This window comes from Oryx dammah, unplaced genomic scaffold, assembly GCF_014754425.2.
Source record: "Oryx dammah isolate SB20612 unplaced genomic scaffold, SCBI_Odam_1.1 HiC_scaffold_14, whole genome shotgun sequence".
NCBI classification, from domain to species: Eukaryota; Metazoa; Chordata; class Mammalia; order Artiodactyla; family Bovidae; genus Oryx; species Oryx dammah.
In genome coordinates this window covers 21,899,704-21,916,272 of record NW_024070198.1, presented here as the reverse complement: position 1 = coordinate 21,916,272, position 16,569 = coordinate 21,899,704, and the positions used below count along the sequence as shown (strand labels likewise).

The 16,569-nt window shown below is 40.1% G+C and overlaps 1 protein-coding gene and 1 non-coding gene across 4 annotated transcripts in view; one reads left to right on the top strand and one right to left on the bottom strand.

Moving 5' to 3' along the window:
• The window catches only part of ARMH3 (armadillo like helical domain containing 3), a 176,740-nt gene that overhangs the window by 41,455 nt on the left and 118,716 nt on the right, over positions 1–16,569 (top strand). For all 3 annotated transcript variants that reach the window (XM_040254239.1, XM_040254240.1, XM_040254241.1), the window contains 5 exons: positions 1,055–1,113; positions 2,616–2,681; positions 3,920–3,989; positions 5,059–5,119; positions 12,166–12,254. In XM_040254239.1, coding sequence (XP_040110173.1) covers positions 1,055–1,113; positions 2,616–2,681; positions 3,920–3,989; positions 5,059–5,119; positions 12,166–12,254 — 345 coding nt within the window. The remainder of the gene's footprint in view (positions 1–1,054; positions 1,114–2,615; positions 2,682–3,919; positions 3,990–5,058; positions 5,120–12,165; positions 12,255–16,569) is intronic.
• On the bottom strand, positions 6,767–6,838 carry TRNAS-GGA. Its single transcript has one exon. It is a non-coding gene; the product is annotated as a tRNA-Ser (tRNA).

The following is a 16,569-nucleotide window of genomic DNA, read 5'->3' as shown; positions in this document are numbered from 1 at the left end:
GGTATAACCCTCTTTTTACCTCCACTTCACCACCTCACTCACAAACATCCTAGAAAGCAAAAAAGTTATAATGGTTCTGGTAATTGGCAGTGATGGGTTAGCTCTTTCTGGGTCCTTTGTGTGGGCTTAGAGCCCTGTTATTGAGGTTGCTTTCTTTTTTAATAACTAGAATGTGAGTTCTGGGAGGCCACAGACCTTTCTTTAGTCCAGTACTATATCTCTACTGCCTAGCATAGTGCCTGCCACATGTGTGTATGCTCAGTCATGTCCGACTCTTTGTTACCCTCATGGACTGTAGCCCTCCAAGCTCCTCTGTCTATGAAAATTTCCAGCCAAGAATACTGGAGCGGGTTGCCATTTCCTCCTCCGGGGAATCTTCCGAGCCAGGGATGGAACCCATGTCCCCTGCATTGACAGGCGGATTCTTTACCACTGAGCCACCAGGGAAGCCCTACCTACCACATAGTCATTAATAAATATTTGTAGAGTGAGTAGCTTTGGCAGGAAGAAAAATGATCAAGAGTTCCCAACTTTCCTGGTTGTAAGTAATGTTCACATTGTAAGGAGAGTGTGAGCTGGACCCTAGTTTCCAGTTAATTTTTTTCTGGTTCTGCTGCCAGTTTGCTATGAACAGTTATAAAAATGTTCTAGGTTTTGTGTTAGATGAGTAAAGATGGTGGTGCTTTAACTAGTGGATGAGGTGGACTTGAAAAGGAATGGATCTGATTGTCCGGAAGCAAACAGCTGATATGGAAACAAAGGGCATGGCCCTGATTTGGGCCACAGTTTTAAGGACTGTTACAGTAATTGAATGGTTCCCAGGAAGATGTTTAGCTGTCTGTCATACTACCAGAACACTTAAGAAAAAAAATTTTATGGGAGAATTCTTTTGCCTAGAAGAAAAGCAAGAATTACTTTAGTAAAACCTTGATTTTCATTCATGAATTTTGTAGGGAAAGAAAGTGTGAATGTTCTTTTTGATGATACACATCTTTATTCTCTATAGAAACATGGTCTGGATGATTTAGAGAAAACGATTTATTTTTCTTTTCAGATGAGCACCGGCTTCACAGTGGCAAACTCTGTCTGATTATCCTTACATGTATTGCAGAGGTAGGTCTCACCAGCCTTCTGCTATGAGCTAATCTCTTACAAAATGCTCTGTTTTCTACCCTTCTCTCCAGTTCCTGTCTAGTTTGGGAGAGAAAATCTTCCCCCTTTATATTATCTCCTCCACTGGAATGGAAGCACCAGTAGGTCCTTTGTCTTCTTCGCCAATGTTTTCTCAGTGTCTGGCACGTAGTAGAGGGTCAATTACTGTTTGCTGCATGACTTCATAATGAATTCATATGATAACTGCTATAATTGAGAACTGGAAGATTCTAGTTCTTGAGTTTGGAACTCTAAAGAGACTTACACCTCTTCAGAAAAAAAAAGTCCTGTCCCTTTAAAACTATTTATATTGAATCTTTTGCATTTAGCAAAATGAAAAAAGGAGCTCAGGTTTCTGTGGGGAGAGGTGAAGAGAAAAGCTAAGGGATGGGCATTGGAAACTGAGTAAAGTTGGATTGATTGTAGTTTGATGAAGAACAAGAACCAGAGGGTAAATAAAGAAGAGAAGATGCAACTTGGGCTTTGGAGAGTCACTTTTCGTTGAATTAATTAGCCTGAACTCACCTTATATCTTGTTGGCAACAGAGGTCTGGCAGAAATTGAGTCAATTTAGAGCTGAATTCGTAGTTTCAATCTCCTCCTTCACTTACTCCTTATTCGGATCTTTTCTCTCCCAAGAAAAATAGTTAAGGTGTGGTCCATGTGGAGCAGAGATCTCCCTCAGTCTTTCCATTTTTATGTTTGCTGTGGAAAGTTGACCTGCTTTTCACCAGGTTAGGAGTAGCTGTAGAAGAGCTGCTTATTAGCAGTGGGCCTTGTGTAATTGCTTTTCAAAAATCTTTCTAAGAAGATAATTAAAGGAGTTGTTTTTCAAATTGTAGCAGTTCCTAGGAATTGGAGTTTGTAGGCATGTCAGATCTTCAGAAAAGTTGTTGGGAAAGAGCCAAGGGATGTTTATTACTGATTCATGGTGAGAGTCTTTTGATTTTCCATCAGTCTTCAGCAAAGCCAGGAATATACGGGGTCTTGCCTATTGCCATGCTGCCTGAGTAAGCAGTTTTCTCTTGCTGTGCCAAGCCTGTTCACGGCAGAGTGCAGACCTTTCTTCTTAATCTCAGATCCTCATGTGTAGCCTGCACGTGTAATCGGCAGTCCTATGCTCCTTGGGCAGATGGGAAGGAAGAGAGAATAGGAAAACAGATTCCTCTCAGCATTTGTCTCAAGTGCCTGTGCCTTAATTTTTATTGTTTGTAATTTGCTTTGAGATTTTTGGCCAGTTAGAGACCCACTGGGAAATTACACTTAAGTGAAACCTCATGGCTTAAGTAGGGCTTGACATAAAGGCTGTAGTTTTCTCCCTTTAGCTCTCTAACTGGTCCTTGAAAGGAGTTCTTTTAAGACCTGTAAATCCTTGGACTATAATAAGAGTATAAATTATAGATAGATTATAAAAGGAGTTTATAGCTCCATTCCCTCCTTATCTGTGTTTTTATTTTTATTAGGATCAATATGCCAATGCATTTTTGCATGATGACAACATGAATTTTCGAGTAAACTTACATAGAATGGTAGGTATGACTTTTACTTCTTTTTTCTTCTTAGAGGAATTTTTTTATGTTGGCAGGATTGGAGACGATGACATTGATCCTACTAGAACAGATGTGGGTGGAAATTTATCCTAAAGGGCTCTTGCTTAACTGCTGTTCAGAAGACACATGCCTGTTGTTGGAATTTTTTGTGTGTGTCTTGGAGGTGTTACATACTCAATAGAGGGTGGAAAGATCCACAGTTGCATACCCATGGCAGTAATATTATTGTAGAATGTATCAGGGGACTTCTCTAGTGGTCCATTTGTTAAGATTCTGTACTTCCACTGCAGGAGGCATGAGTTTGATTTCTGGTCAGGGAACTAAGATCCCTCATGCCACCCAGCATGGCCAAAAACAAACAAACTAAAAATAAGCAAACAAACAAAAAACCCCAAAAAGGTATATCTTGACATTGAATGTATCAGTAATGTAGATTTCAACAAGGAGACGGGCCTAAGCCTTTTGTTTTCAGAATATACTGTTATCTTTGATTGGGTGATGCTAGATCCTGCTTATTAGATTTATTCGTCTGAGAGGTGGGGGAAATAGAGTATGAAGGATCAAGGAGTTTCCTAAAACTTGGAGGTATGTTCAGAAATATCACCTTGAGGTTTATATTTAAAACTTCCTTTAAAAAAAGCTTTTCCTTTTTTTTTGAACTGCTAACTATTGCTGCCTCTACACAGCCACATTCTCCCTTTTTCTTTTTTCCCTTTTTCTTACTTACTATTTTATCAAAGAAAACTACTAGTGTATCTCCTTTGTTGTCAGTAATGTCACTTGTATAGATAAAATCAAAGCAAAAAGAATAGCTTTCCCCTTGTAGTATGCTTCAGTGCCCTGTGGGGCTATGGTCTTGCTGTGAACTGTGTTTTTGTCTCAGGCCTGCATCCATAAGTGAGAAGCACTTATATGTCCTCCCTGCCTCACCCAACACCCACCACTTGAAGGAGAAAGGAAAGGTAGCTTCTCTGTAGTAGTGGTTTTATTTTATTATTATTGTTTCTTCTTTTGGCCAGGCCATGCATTTTATGGGATCCTAGTTCCCTGACCAGGGATTGAACCTGGGCCCCCAGCATTGGAAGCGCAGAATCCTAATCACCGGATCACCAGGGAATTCCCAGTAGTAGTGATGTTATTTGCATGAAAAAAAATGATGGTGAACCATTGGATGTTAGTTCAGATGTCTTATAATCTCATTTCTTATTTGTGTAAAGCCTATGAGACACAGGAAGAAGGCAGCAGACAAGAACCTTCCCTGCCGTCCTTTAGTATGTGCAGTACTGGGTGAGTATCATCAAAATGGGCATGTTTCTGAGCCAGTGATAGGTTTTCATGTTTAAGATAAGGGATAGATCCTGTTTGATGTGCTTCCTCCTCAGAGAAGAAGTTACTAGTTGTATTTCTTTCCTGGACTAAGAAACCATGTTTCTTGTTGAGTTTGATAAAGCAATCCCAATGAAATTAATGTTCAATTAAAGGGTGCCCTTGTTCAAAGAAAAAGTTCTTTCTAGGGAGACAAATATCTAAGCTTGATACATAAATTTGTAAACTTTCTTACACCTGATAAAGATCTCAAATTCTTCCCTCCATTTCTTGGTCCAAATTGATGTGTCAGTGGGCCAGGAGGCGAAAGTTCAAGGTTTAGACATACAAAACTTCCTCTGAGTAAGTTAAGCTGAGAGGAGGCTGACAGAGCTGACAGATAGGGGGCTGTATGGCAAGTAATTTTATCTGCCCAGAATTCTGCATTTTCCTCAGGGGAATGATCTGAACTCTTAATCCCATTTCACTATAATATTCAGCCCTACTTCCTAAATCTACTTGATTTTAAAAACAATGATTAAGACTATATAGTAAGCCTTTATTGACCTAAACCTCCCCAGACCATTTTGGTCAATATCTGTCAAGCTGAGTGTGATAGGAAGACAAGAAAGACTGACATAGCTTTAGAGTTTGAGTCTCTGGTTACACAGATGTGATCCATACTTTTTTCTCTGCTTGCCTCATCACTTGGTTCTCAGAATATGATTTCCCTCTGGGATTTTGCATTAGTGCCATGGTATGAAATATCTGTATAGTGAAATCTCCCTTGTATCTGAGTTTATTGGCAGGTCAAAGTATCCTTCTGAAGTGGGAGGGTAAACTAATTTTCTTGTTACTTTACAAGTGGCAGGTGGTGAAAGTGTTGCAAAAAGTGCCTTATAAATAGATTTAAATGCATGTTAATAAAGATGTGGTTAGTTGATGCCATTCAGCATGGGTGTAAGGTGTACTGATAAAGTTTTTCTCCCAACTCCAAAGGCAAGCAATGAATTTCATTCTGATTGATATGATTTTTCTTTTTCCCATTCAGACCTGATGGTGGAGTTTATTGTAACACACATGATGAAGGAGTTTCCTATGGATCTTTATGTGTAAGTACCATGGTTCATTTAATGTGTACAAATCTATTTTATAGAATTGAGTATAAGGAGTTTAATAGTCAAAAAATTTTTATGTATACTTCACTTCAGGAAAAGCACATATATATGCAGAGAAGTGTCAGGGAGTGTTTTATGGCCTGGGTTTATACATTTTTCCAGAAAGAGGAGAAAGCACAAACCACATATCTTCGTTAGCACTTTTAGGCACACTGCATGAAGAATAGGGCTGATATGTTGAAGCAGAGATCATGGGTGACTCTTGTATCCAAACATACGGAATACCAGCAACCCACTTAGTCATCCCTAGACCTTGGCATCAAAGGAGTCAGCAGCATTTAGAAGGTAGGGAAAGGCCAGAGAGAGAGATCTTTTGGTTCATTCTTACCTACATTGTACTAGCAACCTAGTCAGGATTCTGCTAGCTAGTTAGATTGTGTATATATAGCGGCCTGGCTGGGAGTCTCCTGCCTCCCGAGGAGATCTGATTGTCTGTCACAATTCTTTACAACCAGTATAACTAGAAACAACTGAAAGTCTTCATATTTTAATAAAGTTTAAGCCTTTAGGCTTTCTCGCTTCTTTGCTATTTTAGCATTCTTCTTTTCATTAATGCCTAGGAACAGCTGTGCCATATTAGTGTGATCTCAAGTATATGTATTTTCTTTATTCCTTAAAACACATCTGGATTCAGTCTGACAACAGAATTAGTACCTCCACTTTTTCAAGTAAGAGAGAAGTTTGGTGCACAGCAAGCTTAATGTACCTCATTCCAATGCTGAGCCTGGGATTTGGGGAGATATGAAGGATTTTACTCTGAACGGAAGATCTCTAGTTTTTAGACTGTTTGTAGGCTACGTATTCTTAATTTCCTAGGTATGAAATAAGATACAAATTTTACTTTTAGATAAGTAGTTTCTGGTTTGTATTTTTCTGTATCTTTTGGTTGTTTAAAATTAGTTTGATCCTTTATTTAATGCATTGCGGGCAGATTCCTTACCAACTGAGCTATCAGAGAAGCCCCTTACTGCAATTTAAAGACCATGAAAAGCTGCTTTTTTTTTAATAACACTTATCAGATGAATTTTCTGCTTATTTTAGATGGGATTGCTGAACATCAGTACCTCAAGGATTATATTTGTTTTGCTACAGGCTTTATTTTTACTTATTTATCTTATGTTCTAGTTCTAGTATATAGTTTTTTTTCTTTTTGTAATATATTATTATAGTCTTGGTTTACTCATTTTCCAAGGAAGGAAACTGAGGCTCTGATGGTTGGATTATTGTATTAGTAAGCACCAGTGTCTGGACTTGAACCCAAGTTTTCTTACAGTAAGTCCTAAGTTGTTCCCACCCCTTGTCAGGTGTATTATCTATTGCTGTATAACAAGCTACTTCAAAACATAGGGGTTTAAAGCAGGCATTTATCACTTAACAGTTTCTGTGGCTCAGCGATCCAGTAGCAGTTTTCAGTATAGGGTTTGATTAGGCCTCAGTCAGTATGTTAGCTGTGAGGTGAAGTTGCTCAGTCATGTCCGTCTCTTTGCGACCTCATGGACTGTAGCCTACCAGGCTCCTTCCTCCATGGGATTCTCCAGGCAAGAGTACTAGAGTGGGTTGCCATTTCCTTCTCCAGGGGATCTTCCTGACCAGGGATCGAACCCAGGTCTCCTGCATTCCAGGCAGACACTTTAACCTCTAAGCCACCAGGGAAGCCCATGTTAGCTTTACTGGGGCTCTACCGGGGCTGGAGAATTGTTTCAAAGCTCACTTACATGATTGTTGGTTCTCAGTTCCTAGCCATGTGGGTTGTTTGACATGACAGCTGACTTTCTCCAAAGCAAGTAATTCAAGAGAGAAAGTAAAGGAGAGTGAGAGCCCAAGATGGAAGCCTTACGGACTTTTATCACCTAATCTCAAACGACATACCATTTCTGTTGGTCTTACAGACCAAGCCTAAAGCAGTGTTGGAAGTGACTCCATAAGGATGTGAATCCCAGGAGGTGGGGTCCACTGGGGGCCATCTTGTGGGCTACCATAGTTGCATATATACATTGCATCACCAAGATTCAAGCTCAGGTCTGTCTTAGAGACTGTACTCTTTCTTAAGTATTACTATGATAAATGACAAAGAAAAGATTTGTACAGGGTGACTAATACTCACTGGGGCATCAGAGAAGGCTGTGCTTGACCTGAGTCATGGAAGAAATCGTAGGCAGGTTTTGTATGCAGAGGAGTGGGGAGCAACACCCCAAGCAGAGGATCGGCATGTTCAAAAGCCTGGGGACTTGATAGTGTGGCCTACTTTGGAGAATAGAAAGAAATTCAAGAGGATTAGAGTGTAGGGTACATGGGCGAAGGACAAGAGAGTAGAAAAAGTGTTACCTGAAATAAGTGGATGATGGGTAACAGTTGAAGGTGGGGATGACATAAGACTGTGTTCAGCACTTAGAGTTATGGATGCCTGTCTGTCTACCCAAACCCTCACATCCCAGCCAGTGAACCTGATCTTCCCTCTTCCCCCTGGTTCCTGCCTTTTTTTTTTTTTTTTTGGCTTTGCTTTGCTTTCTCAGTTCCTTTTCCACCTGCTTCCTAATTGAATGTCCTGAGGTTAGGGAAGATGGAGAAGATAATGAGGCATCAAGCTGACAGAGGCTAGGCAGAAGGTCCCACCCTCAGGCTGAATTCACTTTCTCCATTACTACCCCTGGGCATATTTCCATATCTGCCTCCCCCACTTCCAGCCCTCTTTCCAGTTTCTGGCATTTGGAGCGTCAAGTCCTTTTTAGGTGAACTTATCTGCTCCCAGCTGGGCACCAGGCCAAGGTGCTGCTCTCACTTCTCATTATATACTGCTTTTCAGCAACATACAGCACAATGAGAAATTGAAAGTAAAATGAATTTCTATCATTTCAGATAAGTTTGTAATCCTCCTGGTGAAATATGAAGCAATACGGAATATGGAAAGACTTAATACTCAAGCCAGAATCTGGGTCAGAAACAAAATAGTTTCATATCTGTGTGTGAATGCTGTAGGTAAAGTAATAATGGAGAAAGGTGCTTATACAGGAAAAAAAAAAAGAAAGTTTTGCCTGGAGCAGTAAGAGATAGGAAAACCCAACCAATTAATTTCCTTTTCTGGCTGCTACTCTTTGGTTCTTGCTGCCAACCCCTACTGCTGGCACAGGATTGGGAGTTAGGGGAAATGGTCTCTGAGGAGAGAAAACTCTCCTTTAAATTACTCCTATGTGGAAAACTTGGACTCTTTCTAAATCAGGAATTCTCAGACCTGTGGGTAGAGACTTCAGTAGACCCCACAAGAAGAGTTTCAAGTTGAAGTGGAACTGTCTTGTGTTGAAATAGGAAACTGCTATGTGCATAAAAGAAATGCCCTAAGCTGTCAGTTTGGAGTCATTCAGCCAGCATATCTTTAAGATCATAGCAGTTCTTAAAATTTGCATTCTGTTTGGTAAGTAATATAAGTTACTGAGACCACAAGGCAAATAATGTCCCTTGTTGGGTGGCTGCAGGAAAAGGAACGGAGCCTGGAGTGGATATAAAAAGCCTTTGAACCAGAGGGGGCTGGCACCAGAGTGTGGTAACATAGGTAGTGTCTCACTGCCGCTCCACAGTGGCTCAGTGCTGGGAGGATGTTGTCAACAGAGACAGGGTACAGCTGTCCAGATCTAGGACATGTGAAAAGTGCTGGTGTCCAGGAATGTTCTGTGTGTGGGTGGTCATGCATGGACAGTGGCCAGCCACCCTTGCTGGCTGCAGCACCAGTTTCAGCCCCAGGGAGGGACCTAATGACTATCAGTTTAATGGCAAATTGGTAGAATAGTTTGTATTTTCCTGAGTTAAATCATGGCTCAAACGAGGGCATCCTGTAGCTACTGACAGCTGTATCACATGGACGATCACACCACAATTTCTAAAAATCAGCAAACGTTTTGGAAAGTGTTAGGAAGATTTACACTACAATTTATATCACTTTATAAGTGGTTTTGATAACATTTATTTAGAGAATGTGTTAATTGCTCAGTCATGTCCGACTCTTTGTGACCCCATGGACTGTAGCCCATTGGGCTCCTCTATCCATGAAATTCTCCAGGCAAGAATACTGGAGGGGGTTGCCATTCATTTCCTTCTCTGGGGAATCTTCCCAACCCAGGGATCGAACCTGGGTCTCCTGCATTGTAGGCAGATTCTTTTCTGTCTGAGCCACCATTCTGTATTCTCTATACTCTGTTTAGAGAATAAAAGGGAATTATTTAAAAGTTTTGTTATATATATTTATATATTTATATTTGTCTGGTTTGTAAAATATTTTTAATATATACTGAAGTCTTTTAAGAGAGATCTCTGTCACTTAGTCCTCTTATAAAATTCTGTCTGAAAGTCTCCTGTAAGACCACTTAGAACTATGAGGAATGGAAAGAACAGAGAGATGTGAATAATGAGGCAAGTAGAATAGGCTAGTGAGGTAGCAGTGCGGGCCCATTCCATTATTGGAATTATTTTGAAAACTTGCTGGACTTTAACTTACAAATTTATTTCTCTTCATTTGTGTCTTTGATATGTTGTCAGGCACTTTAATGTCCTTGTGTCTCACTCCATAAAGGGAAGTTTGTCGTGCTTTTGTTGTTGCTGTTGGTGGTGGTGGTGGGGTTGTTTTTTTTTTTTTTTAACCCATTTTTCTTTTGCCCTCTGCTAAGAGGCTCAAAAAATTAGCTGTCACCATTTTTGCTTGATTTCATAAGCTGTCAGATTGACATTCTACATATTGATATGATGTCTGCTGAAGTTAGTAGGATCTCAGGATACTCTGTCTCATATTAAAACCCCAGAACCCAAGAGAGTCTTATTCTCACCTCTAAAAGTATTGTCTTTCAGCTGAATTTCAACTGTGGCATATTAGATGTGGAGAAGCCACTTTTTGCTGCACCCTTTTGCCTGGCTTATTTCTGTTTTCTTTGCTTAATTCTTCGGTGTCAGAAGAGTTTTGGGAGAAAGAGCCTCTTTATTTGCCTGAAACTAGCAGACTATCTAGATCTAATTTCCAGAACTTGACAGTTTAGTTTTGGTAAGGCTTAAGTGCTAGATCTTCATTTGGTTTGCAGTCAGTATTTATGCAATGAATGAAGATAGGTCTGACAATTTCCTGTGAATCTTTTGGTTTGTGTGATGAGCTTGGAGCTTCAGAGCAATATGTTGTAAGACTTGGGCCTATTTCCTCCCTCCCCCAGTCTACTTTTCTGTCTCTATATCTGCCTATTTTGGACATTTTTTGTAAATGAAATTATATATTATGTGATCTTTCATGACTGACCTTTTACTTAGCATATTTCCAGAATTTTATCCATGTTACAGTGTTCCTTTTTATGGCTGAGTAATATTCCATTGTTTGGGTGTACAACATCATTTCATTTATCCATTAATTAGTTGATAGACATTTGGGTTGTTCATACCTTTAGCTGTTAGCATTAAAATCTATATTAATTTGGTTTGCAAAAACAGAATCTTGTTGGAGAGTTCCCTGCCAGTCAGTGGTTAAGATTCTACACTTCCACTGCAGGGGGAACGGGCTCTAGCCCTGGTTGGGGAACTAAGAGCCTGCAGCCACAGGTGGCCCCCCCCCCCCAAAAAAAAAAAAACCACCACAAAATCTTGTTTTAATGTACCTTTTTTAGGTGAAATTTAACATTATAGGAAAATGTTAACTTTCCATATTTTTCTTCTTGTTGGGGATGGAGGGATTTGTTGTCCATTTCCTTTGCCCATCTTTCTTATTAGATGTATTGTTATTTTTTCTTATCAATTTATATAAAATCATATGTTTTAAGCATAATAACCATTTCTGTCATTTGTTACAAATAATTTCCCATAATTTGGCTTTTAATTTTAATCATTACAACTTTTTTAATTAAACAAGGTTTTTATTTTTTCAAACTTATTTTAAAGGCTTTTAAAAATATATATTTATTTTGGCTGCAGTTGGGTCTTAGTTGTGGTGCGTGGGATCTTTGTTGCATCATGCGAAACATTTCTGCAGGACCTTTTGTTGTGTTCCTGTCTAGTTGTGGTGTGTGGGCTCAGTAGTTGTGGCCCGTGGGCTTAGTTGTGCCACAGCATGTGGGATCTTAGTTCCCCAACCAGGGATCGAACCTACATCCCCTGCATTGGCAGGTGGATTCTTAACCACTGGACCACCAGGGAAGTCCCAAGATTTTTATTTTTAGGAAGTAAATTTTATCAATATTTTCCTTTATACATTCACTCATAGCTTTTTAAGCTTTCAGAATTCTTCCCCAGTAAGAGATGAAAAAACATTTTTTTTGTTGGGTTTACAATGTTTAAAAATGTCTTTCATTTTTCAGTTTATTTGGAAATATTCTCAAAAGCATTTTTGTTGTTGGGATGTGAATAATGTTTAATAGTCCAGTGATCTAGAATAGCACTGCCAGTATAATTTTTGTCAGTATAAAAATGTTCTGTTTTTCTGTGTTGTCCAATATGGTAGCCACTAGGCACACGTGACTTCTGAGTTCTTGATATGTGTGGTTAGTGCAACCGAAGAACTGAATTGTTAACCTTTAATGTAAATCAAATTTTAAATTTGATTTACATTAAAAACATATTTAAATAGATCTAAAGTCTTAAGTTCTTTAATTTTACATCTTTGCATCCCATGTTTGCAGTCTCGAATGTAGTCTCATTTTGGTTCATGGTGCATTCTTCCTCTGAGGAAAGATACTCAAGGGAATGGTAAAAGTAGTGCCTAATTGAATACTGAGTTAGATGTGGTTATAACTCCCTTTTTCTAGAGATAGGGGAATTAGCACAAGTAGCGTTGTGTGTGTTTGGGGGTGGGGCTTTTATCCACGAGAAAGTTGCAGAAGTTCCTTTCTTTCCCATGTGTACAGATTCATATCCAGTGTTGTTTGTGGTCTTAGCAAAAGTTGCCTTGTTAAAGAAAGGGTATCTGTGTTGAGTTGCACTGTAACTTTAGACTTATTCCGGTTTTTCTTTTTCTGTTCCAGGCGCTGCATTCAGGTAGTACATAAACTACTTTGCTATCAGAAGAAGTGTAGAGTACGCCTGCATTATACCTGGCGGGAGCTCTGGTCAGGTAACTTTCTCTTTTGAATTCATCATCTTTACCTATATCTTTTATGAGCCCCTATGCCTGGGCATAGATGAATTTAAAACAAACAAACAAACTGTTTAGGATGCTTGTATTTTCAACTCTTCTTTTTGTCATTTCAGCCTTGTTATAATCCAAACATGGGCATGTCACATATATATATTTTATACTTTCTCTCTTGTTCCTTCTCCCTGTATTTTTTTGTCAGCTGGCAGAAACAATTAAATATTTCTTGCGTTCCATTGATTCTTCCATTGAGGAGTCAGTACAAACTTGGATTCTCGGTTCCATTTGGTAACAGCATATGGACTATAGGGAGGCTTCTGTGTGTTTCCTGGGAATGAGTAATCTCAGGAGGAATGTCTTAGGGAGAGGGGGTGGGGAGGGCGTGGAGAGATGGGGGAAACCCTGTTCTTTGTGTTACATCTGGCATCATTACTGTTTACAGACAGTGTCAGTTTTACCACTCCCCCTGTGCCAGAGACAAAAACAGCAAATTACAGTGTTTACTTTTGTCTTTGTATCCATTTGGTAGCCCAGTAAAGTTACTGCCACCCCTGTAGGGGGAAAGAGTGGCTCTCTCTAAAGGTACAATTAATACTGGCTTGCCACCCCTTTCTTTTGTGCATCTAAATTGGAGGTTTCAGAAAAGCAGAGGAGACATGTTTCCTGAGGCATTTGCTTGCTGATAGGTCCTGTGGCTTTTGTGACCTGATAGTACAATAAAATCTTCTCCAGATGATTATAGTGGTAAATTGTTGCCCCACCCTTGGGAGAGCTTCTCTGTATTCTGAGCAGAGAAGTGTGTGTGAGTGTCAGAGGCTTTGTGAGAAAAGGGCCAGTAACCCCACCCCTGCCCATGGAATTCATCTCACTTGTTGTGACACATGGTTTCCTCCCAACCCAATTTGGCTTTCTAAATTTAGTCCTTCATAATGGGAAGTAGAGATCTTTAATTAATGGATTAGCAAATTTGCAGTTACTGCCTATGGTGGTGAAGGGGGAGTAGGATAATAACACTAAGTGGCAATAGTGGCATTTTGATATTTTAGAAGAGTATGATTATGTGAGAGTTCAAAATTGAGAGAATGTCAGAAAAGCTAAAGAGAGATCAAAAGATTGAAATGACTAAAGTTTGAATTTCTTAGGTTGGAACAATTCTTTTTAATATAAAGGACTATTTGGTTGCCTGTGCATTAGTTGTATGATTAATTAGTTGTATGGTTAATTTAAAAATTTAGAATTAAAGAGAAAACACAAAAATGATGCAAATCTCTGGACATTAGTGTAACAAGCACAAATGGTTTATGTCTATAACTGGGATGAAGTTACACATTGTAGTACTAAAGAGTTGATGGTAGTAGTTATTCCACCTGCCTTTGATCCTCTTCTGGTTTTGCTTTCTCTTTTATTCTATTGCCTCTACTTTCTCTCCTAGCTCTCCTTCCTCTTGCCCCGGGAGCTCTCTGGCTTTTCTCCTATCCTTGTCATCAGCTGTCCTCTTCCTCATTCTCTCCTCTTCTGCTGTCTTTTCCATTGCCTTCTCCTGTTCACCCTCATCTGTCTCCCTCTGTCCTAGGGTTCCATAACCTCTTACTCCCTTGCATTCTGTCCTTTGCACTGTTGTTGTCATACGTTTAACTTCTATGTATTTTATAAACCCCAAAATGCATTTCCATCATTTTGATTTAAAGAGGCAATTATCTTTTAAAGAGATTTTAAAAGTCTTTTATATTAATCTTTTCTGGATCTTAGCTTTCCCTATTCTGGTGTGTTATGCCCAGAGTCCAAGTCCCCAAAACTGAGAGAATAAGACGTCCACAGCAATGCAAAAACATAAAGGGGTTTATTGCTAACTCGAGTTAGGGCCCAGGTCTCGTCCAGCACAGTGGAATCCAAGAGCCCCCAGCTCTGAATCACATCTACTTTTATACAGACAGTTCTTTGTTTCTGTAGCAGCATAGCTGATTGGTTAAACCATACGCACGCGCATGGGGGACTTTTAAACCTCGCATCTCTATCTGGATTGGCTCAGGTCTGGCGAGGGCGTGGGGGCTATGGGGATTTTTCTGATTGGTCTAGCTACACTGCCTGCGGGAGTTCCCAGTGCCTCAGCTTTCCTAGAGACTAAACCTCAGGCCTAGCCTGCCCCTTAGAGCCTCTCCTGGCTCCAGTTTGGTCCTAACAGGTGAGAAACTGTGAAGCAAGAGACTATTTTTTATCCTGTATTGACTTTATTTCTTTGAGTACTTTATGTCATGTTTAGCTCTGTGTATAATTATTTGCTATCTCAGGACTGATTGGCATGCTAAGGCCCTTGATAGGTTGAGAGGACGTGTATATGAGTGTCATTCATGAGGCTTGGATGGCTGCTTGTTCCAGGCATAGGCATTTGTACTGGAGTTCTCTGCCAGGTGAGGTTAGCTCCTTTTCTAGGGAGACTGGGTGAGCCCTCCTGGAACCTGACTCCCTGTGTTCATACATGAGTATGTATAGTGAGATGCAGAGCAGCAGGTATTAAGGAAAGCTGCAAAATACTAGACTACATCTGATGCATCAGAGCCCGTAATAATGTATAATGCTGGAGTCCAGCCCCGGTGGATCCAGGGTGATTTGAGGGGAGACGGATAGGCGAGGAAAACTTATGTATTTAGAAATACAAGATTAGATTAGGAAGAAATATTATAGTAGGAAATTTAGGTGGAGAAAAAGAGGCTGAAAAACTTGGTTTACCGGGAAAACCAATAAAACCTCGAGACAAGAGGTTTGCACCATCTATGTTAGGCCACCGGCGCCCACTTGAATATCGAAGGGTGCCCCGCCTTAGGCTCCCTTTTGCGTGGGTCTTAGAAGCCAGGGCAAGTAAGTAGACGTGGTGAGCCTCCCCGCTCCAGATGGGAATTCAGCCAAAAAAAGGGGAGAAAAGAACGACATGGGGAAGCCCAGCATCGGTGCAAGACTCCAAAAATTTTATTTTTCAAAATCAGCTTATATACCCCAAGTTGTACATAAAGAAATAATGGAATATGCAGAGTTATGCAGGGGCAGCAGTCCTGACCCTCATTGAGACCAGGCTTTCTTTTTGCATACCCTCCCATATACAAAAGGTCTCAGGTGGTTTACATTATCTTCTGGCCAAGAGGCCTGTTAACATTTTTATGGCTCTCTTCCTGGATAATTGTCTATCAACCAGAATACTCCTCTTCCCTAGAAGTGTTTTTTCTTTAATCTGCATCACCCTCAGAGTACTAAATAAAGTTACATTCCTGTAGAACAAAGGTGCAGTGGGTTATAACAAAGAAAGCACTTAACTCAAAGATCTAATGTTGCTAATACCAGGTCTACTACCTGTTTTTCTATATATCAACTATATCTACAAAGAAAAGATATGAAAATTTGGCAGCAAGTATTGGCTCAACAAATGAAACCTTTAATCAGTCCTATTCTAATGATTTTGACTCCTCGGAAGCCCCTACATTCCTAGGATGTTTTAAGCTTCCTGTGCTTCCCGCAGTCGGGAGGCCTCAAACAATCACATGCAGGCAGGCTAGAAAGCCATCAGAGGGGTTTTTGGATTGAAACACCCTTTCAAATGCAGAAGACTAAAGCCTTGAGATGACTTTTTCCAGAGTGCATCAGAAGAGTGGAAAAGCAGAGTACAAAGGCTGGCAGACTTTGGTTTTTTGGGGTACATGCTCAGGAAATACCAGAGGGGGGAGGCCCTGAGATTTGACTCACCTTGCCCACACGGGTGGGATTCCTCTCGCTGGCTCCCGGCAGTATAATATTGTAATCAGTGAATATAAATGTGTCTATGGTGGATCCACCCACTCCTTGGCTGGTAATACCCCTCATATGTCAGTTTGCCCCTGTTTTCATTCTTTCTTTGCCTTCTAGATGTATAGATTTGAGGGAGGAATGTGAAACTCATCATGGCAAATACGCTTGTATATACAGAAGCTTGCCCATACATGTGCCGCAAACTTTAGTTGAATTTTACTTACACATAAAACTGGTAAGGCATGTGTTGTTAGGTCAGACACATGAGAGACCTCAGGTGCCCAGGAAGCATGGATGGCAAGTGCCTTTTATTATTTGGAATGAGAGTGTTTAGTCTCACTGCACTTTGAGTGGTTATTTTCATTCTTATACTGTTTGACTACCTCTTTCTTATTGGGGAAGTAGCCAGGGATCCCCCTCCAAATTCCTATATGGAGTTTTCAGGTTTGGTTTTATGATAAGGAAGAGCCAGCTATGTTATTTGGGGCTTTAATCCTGCCTGATATGTTGGTTTTACAGA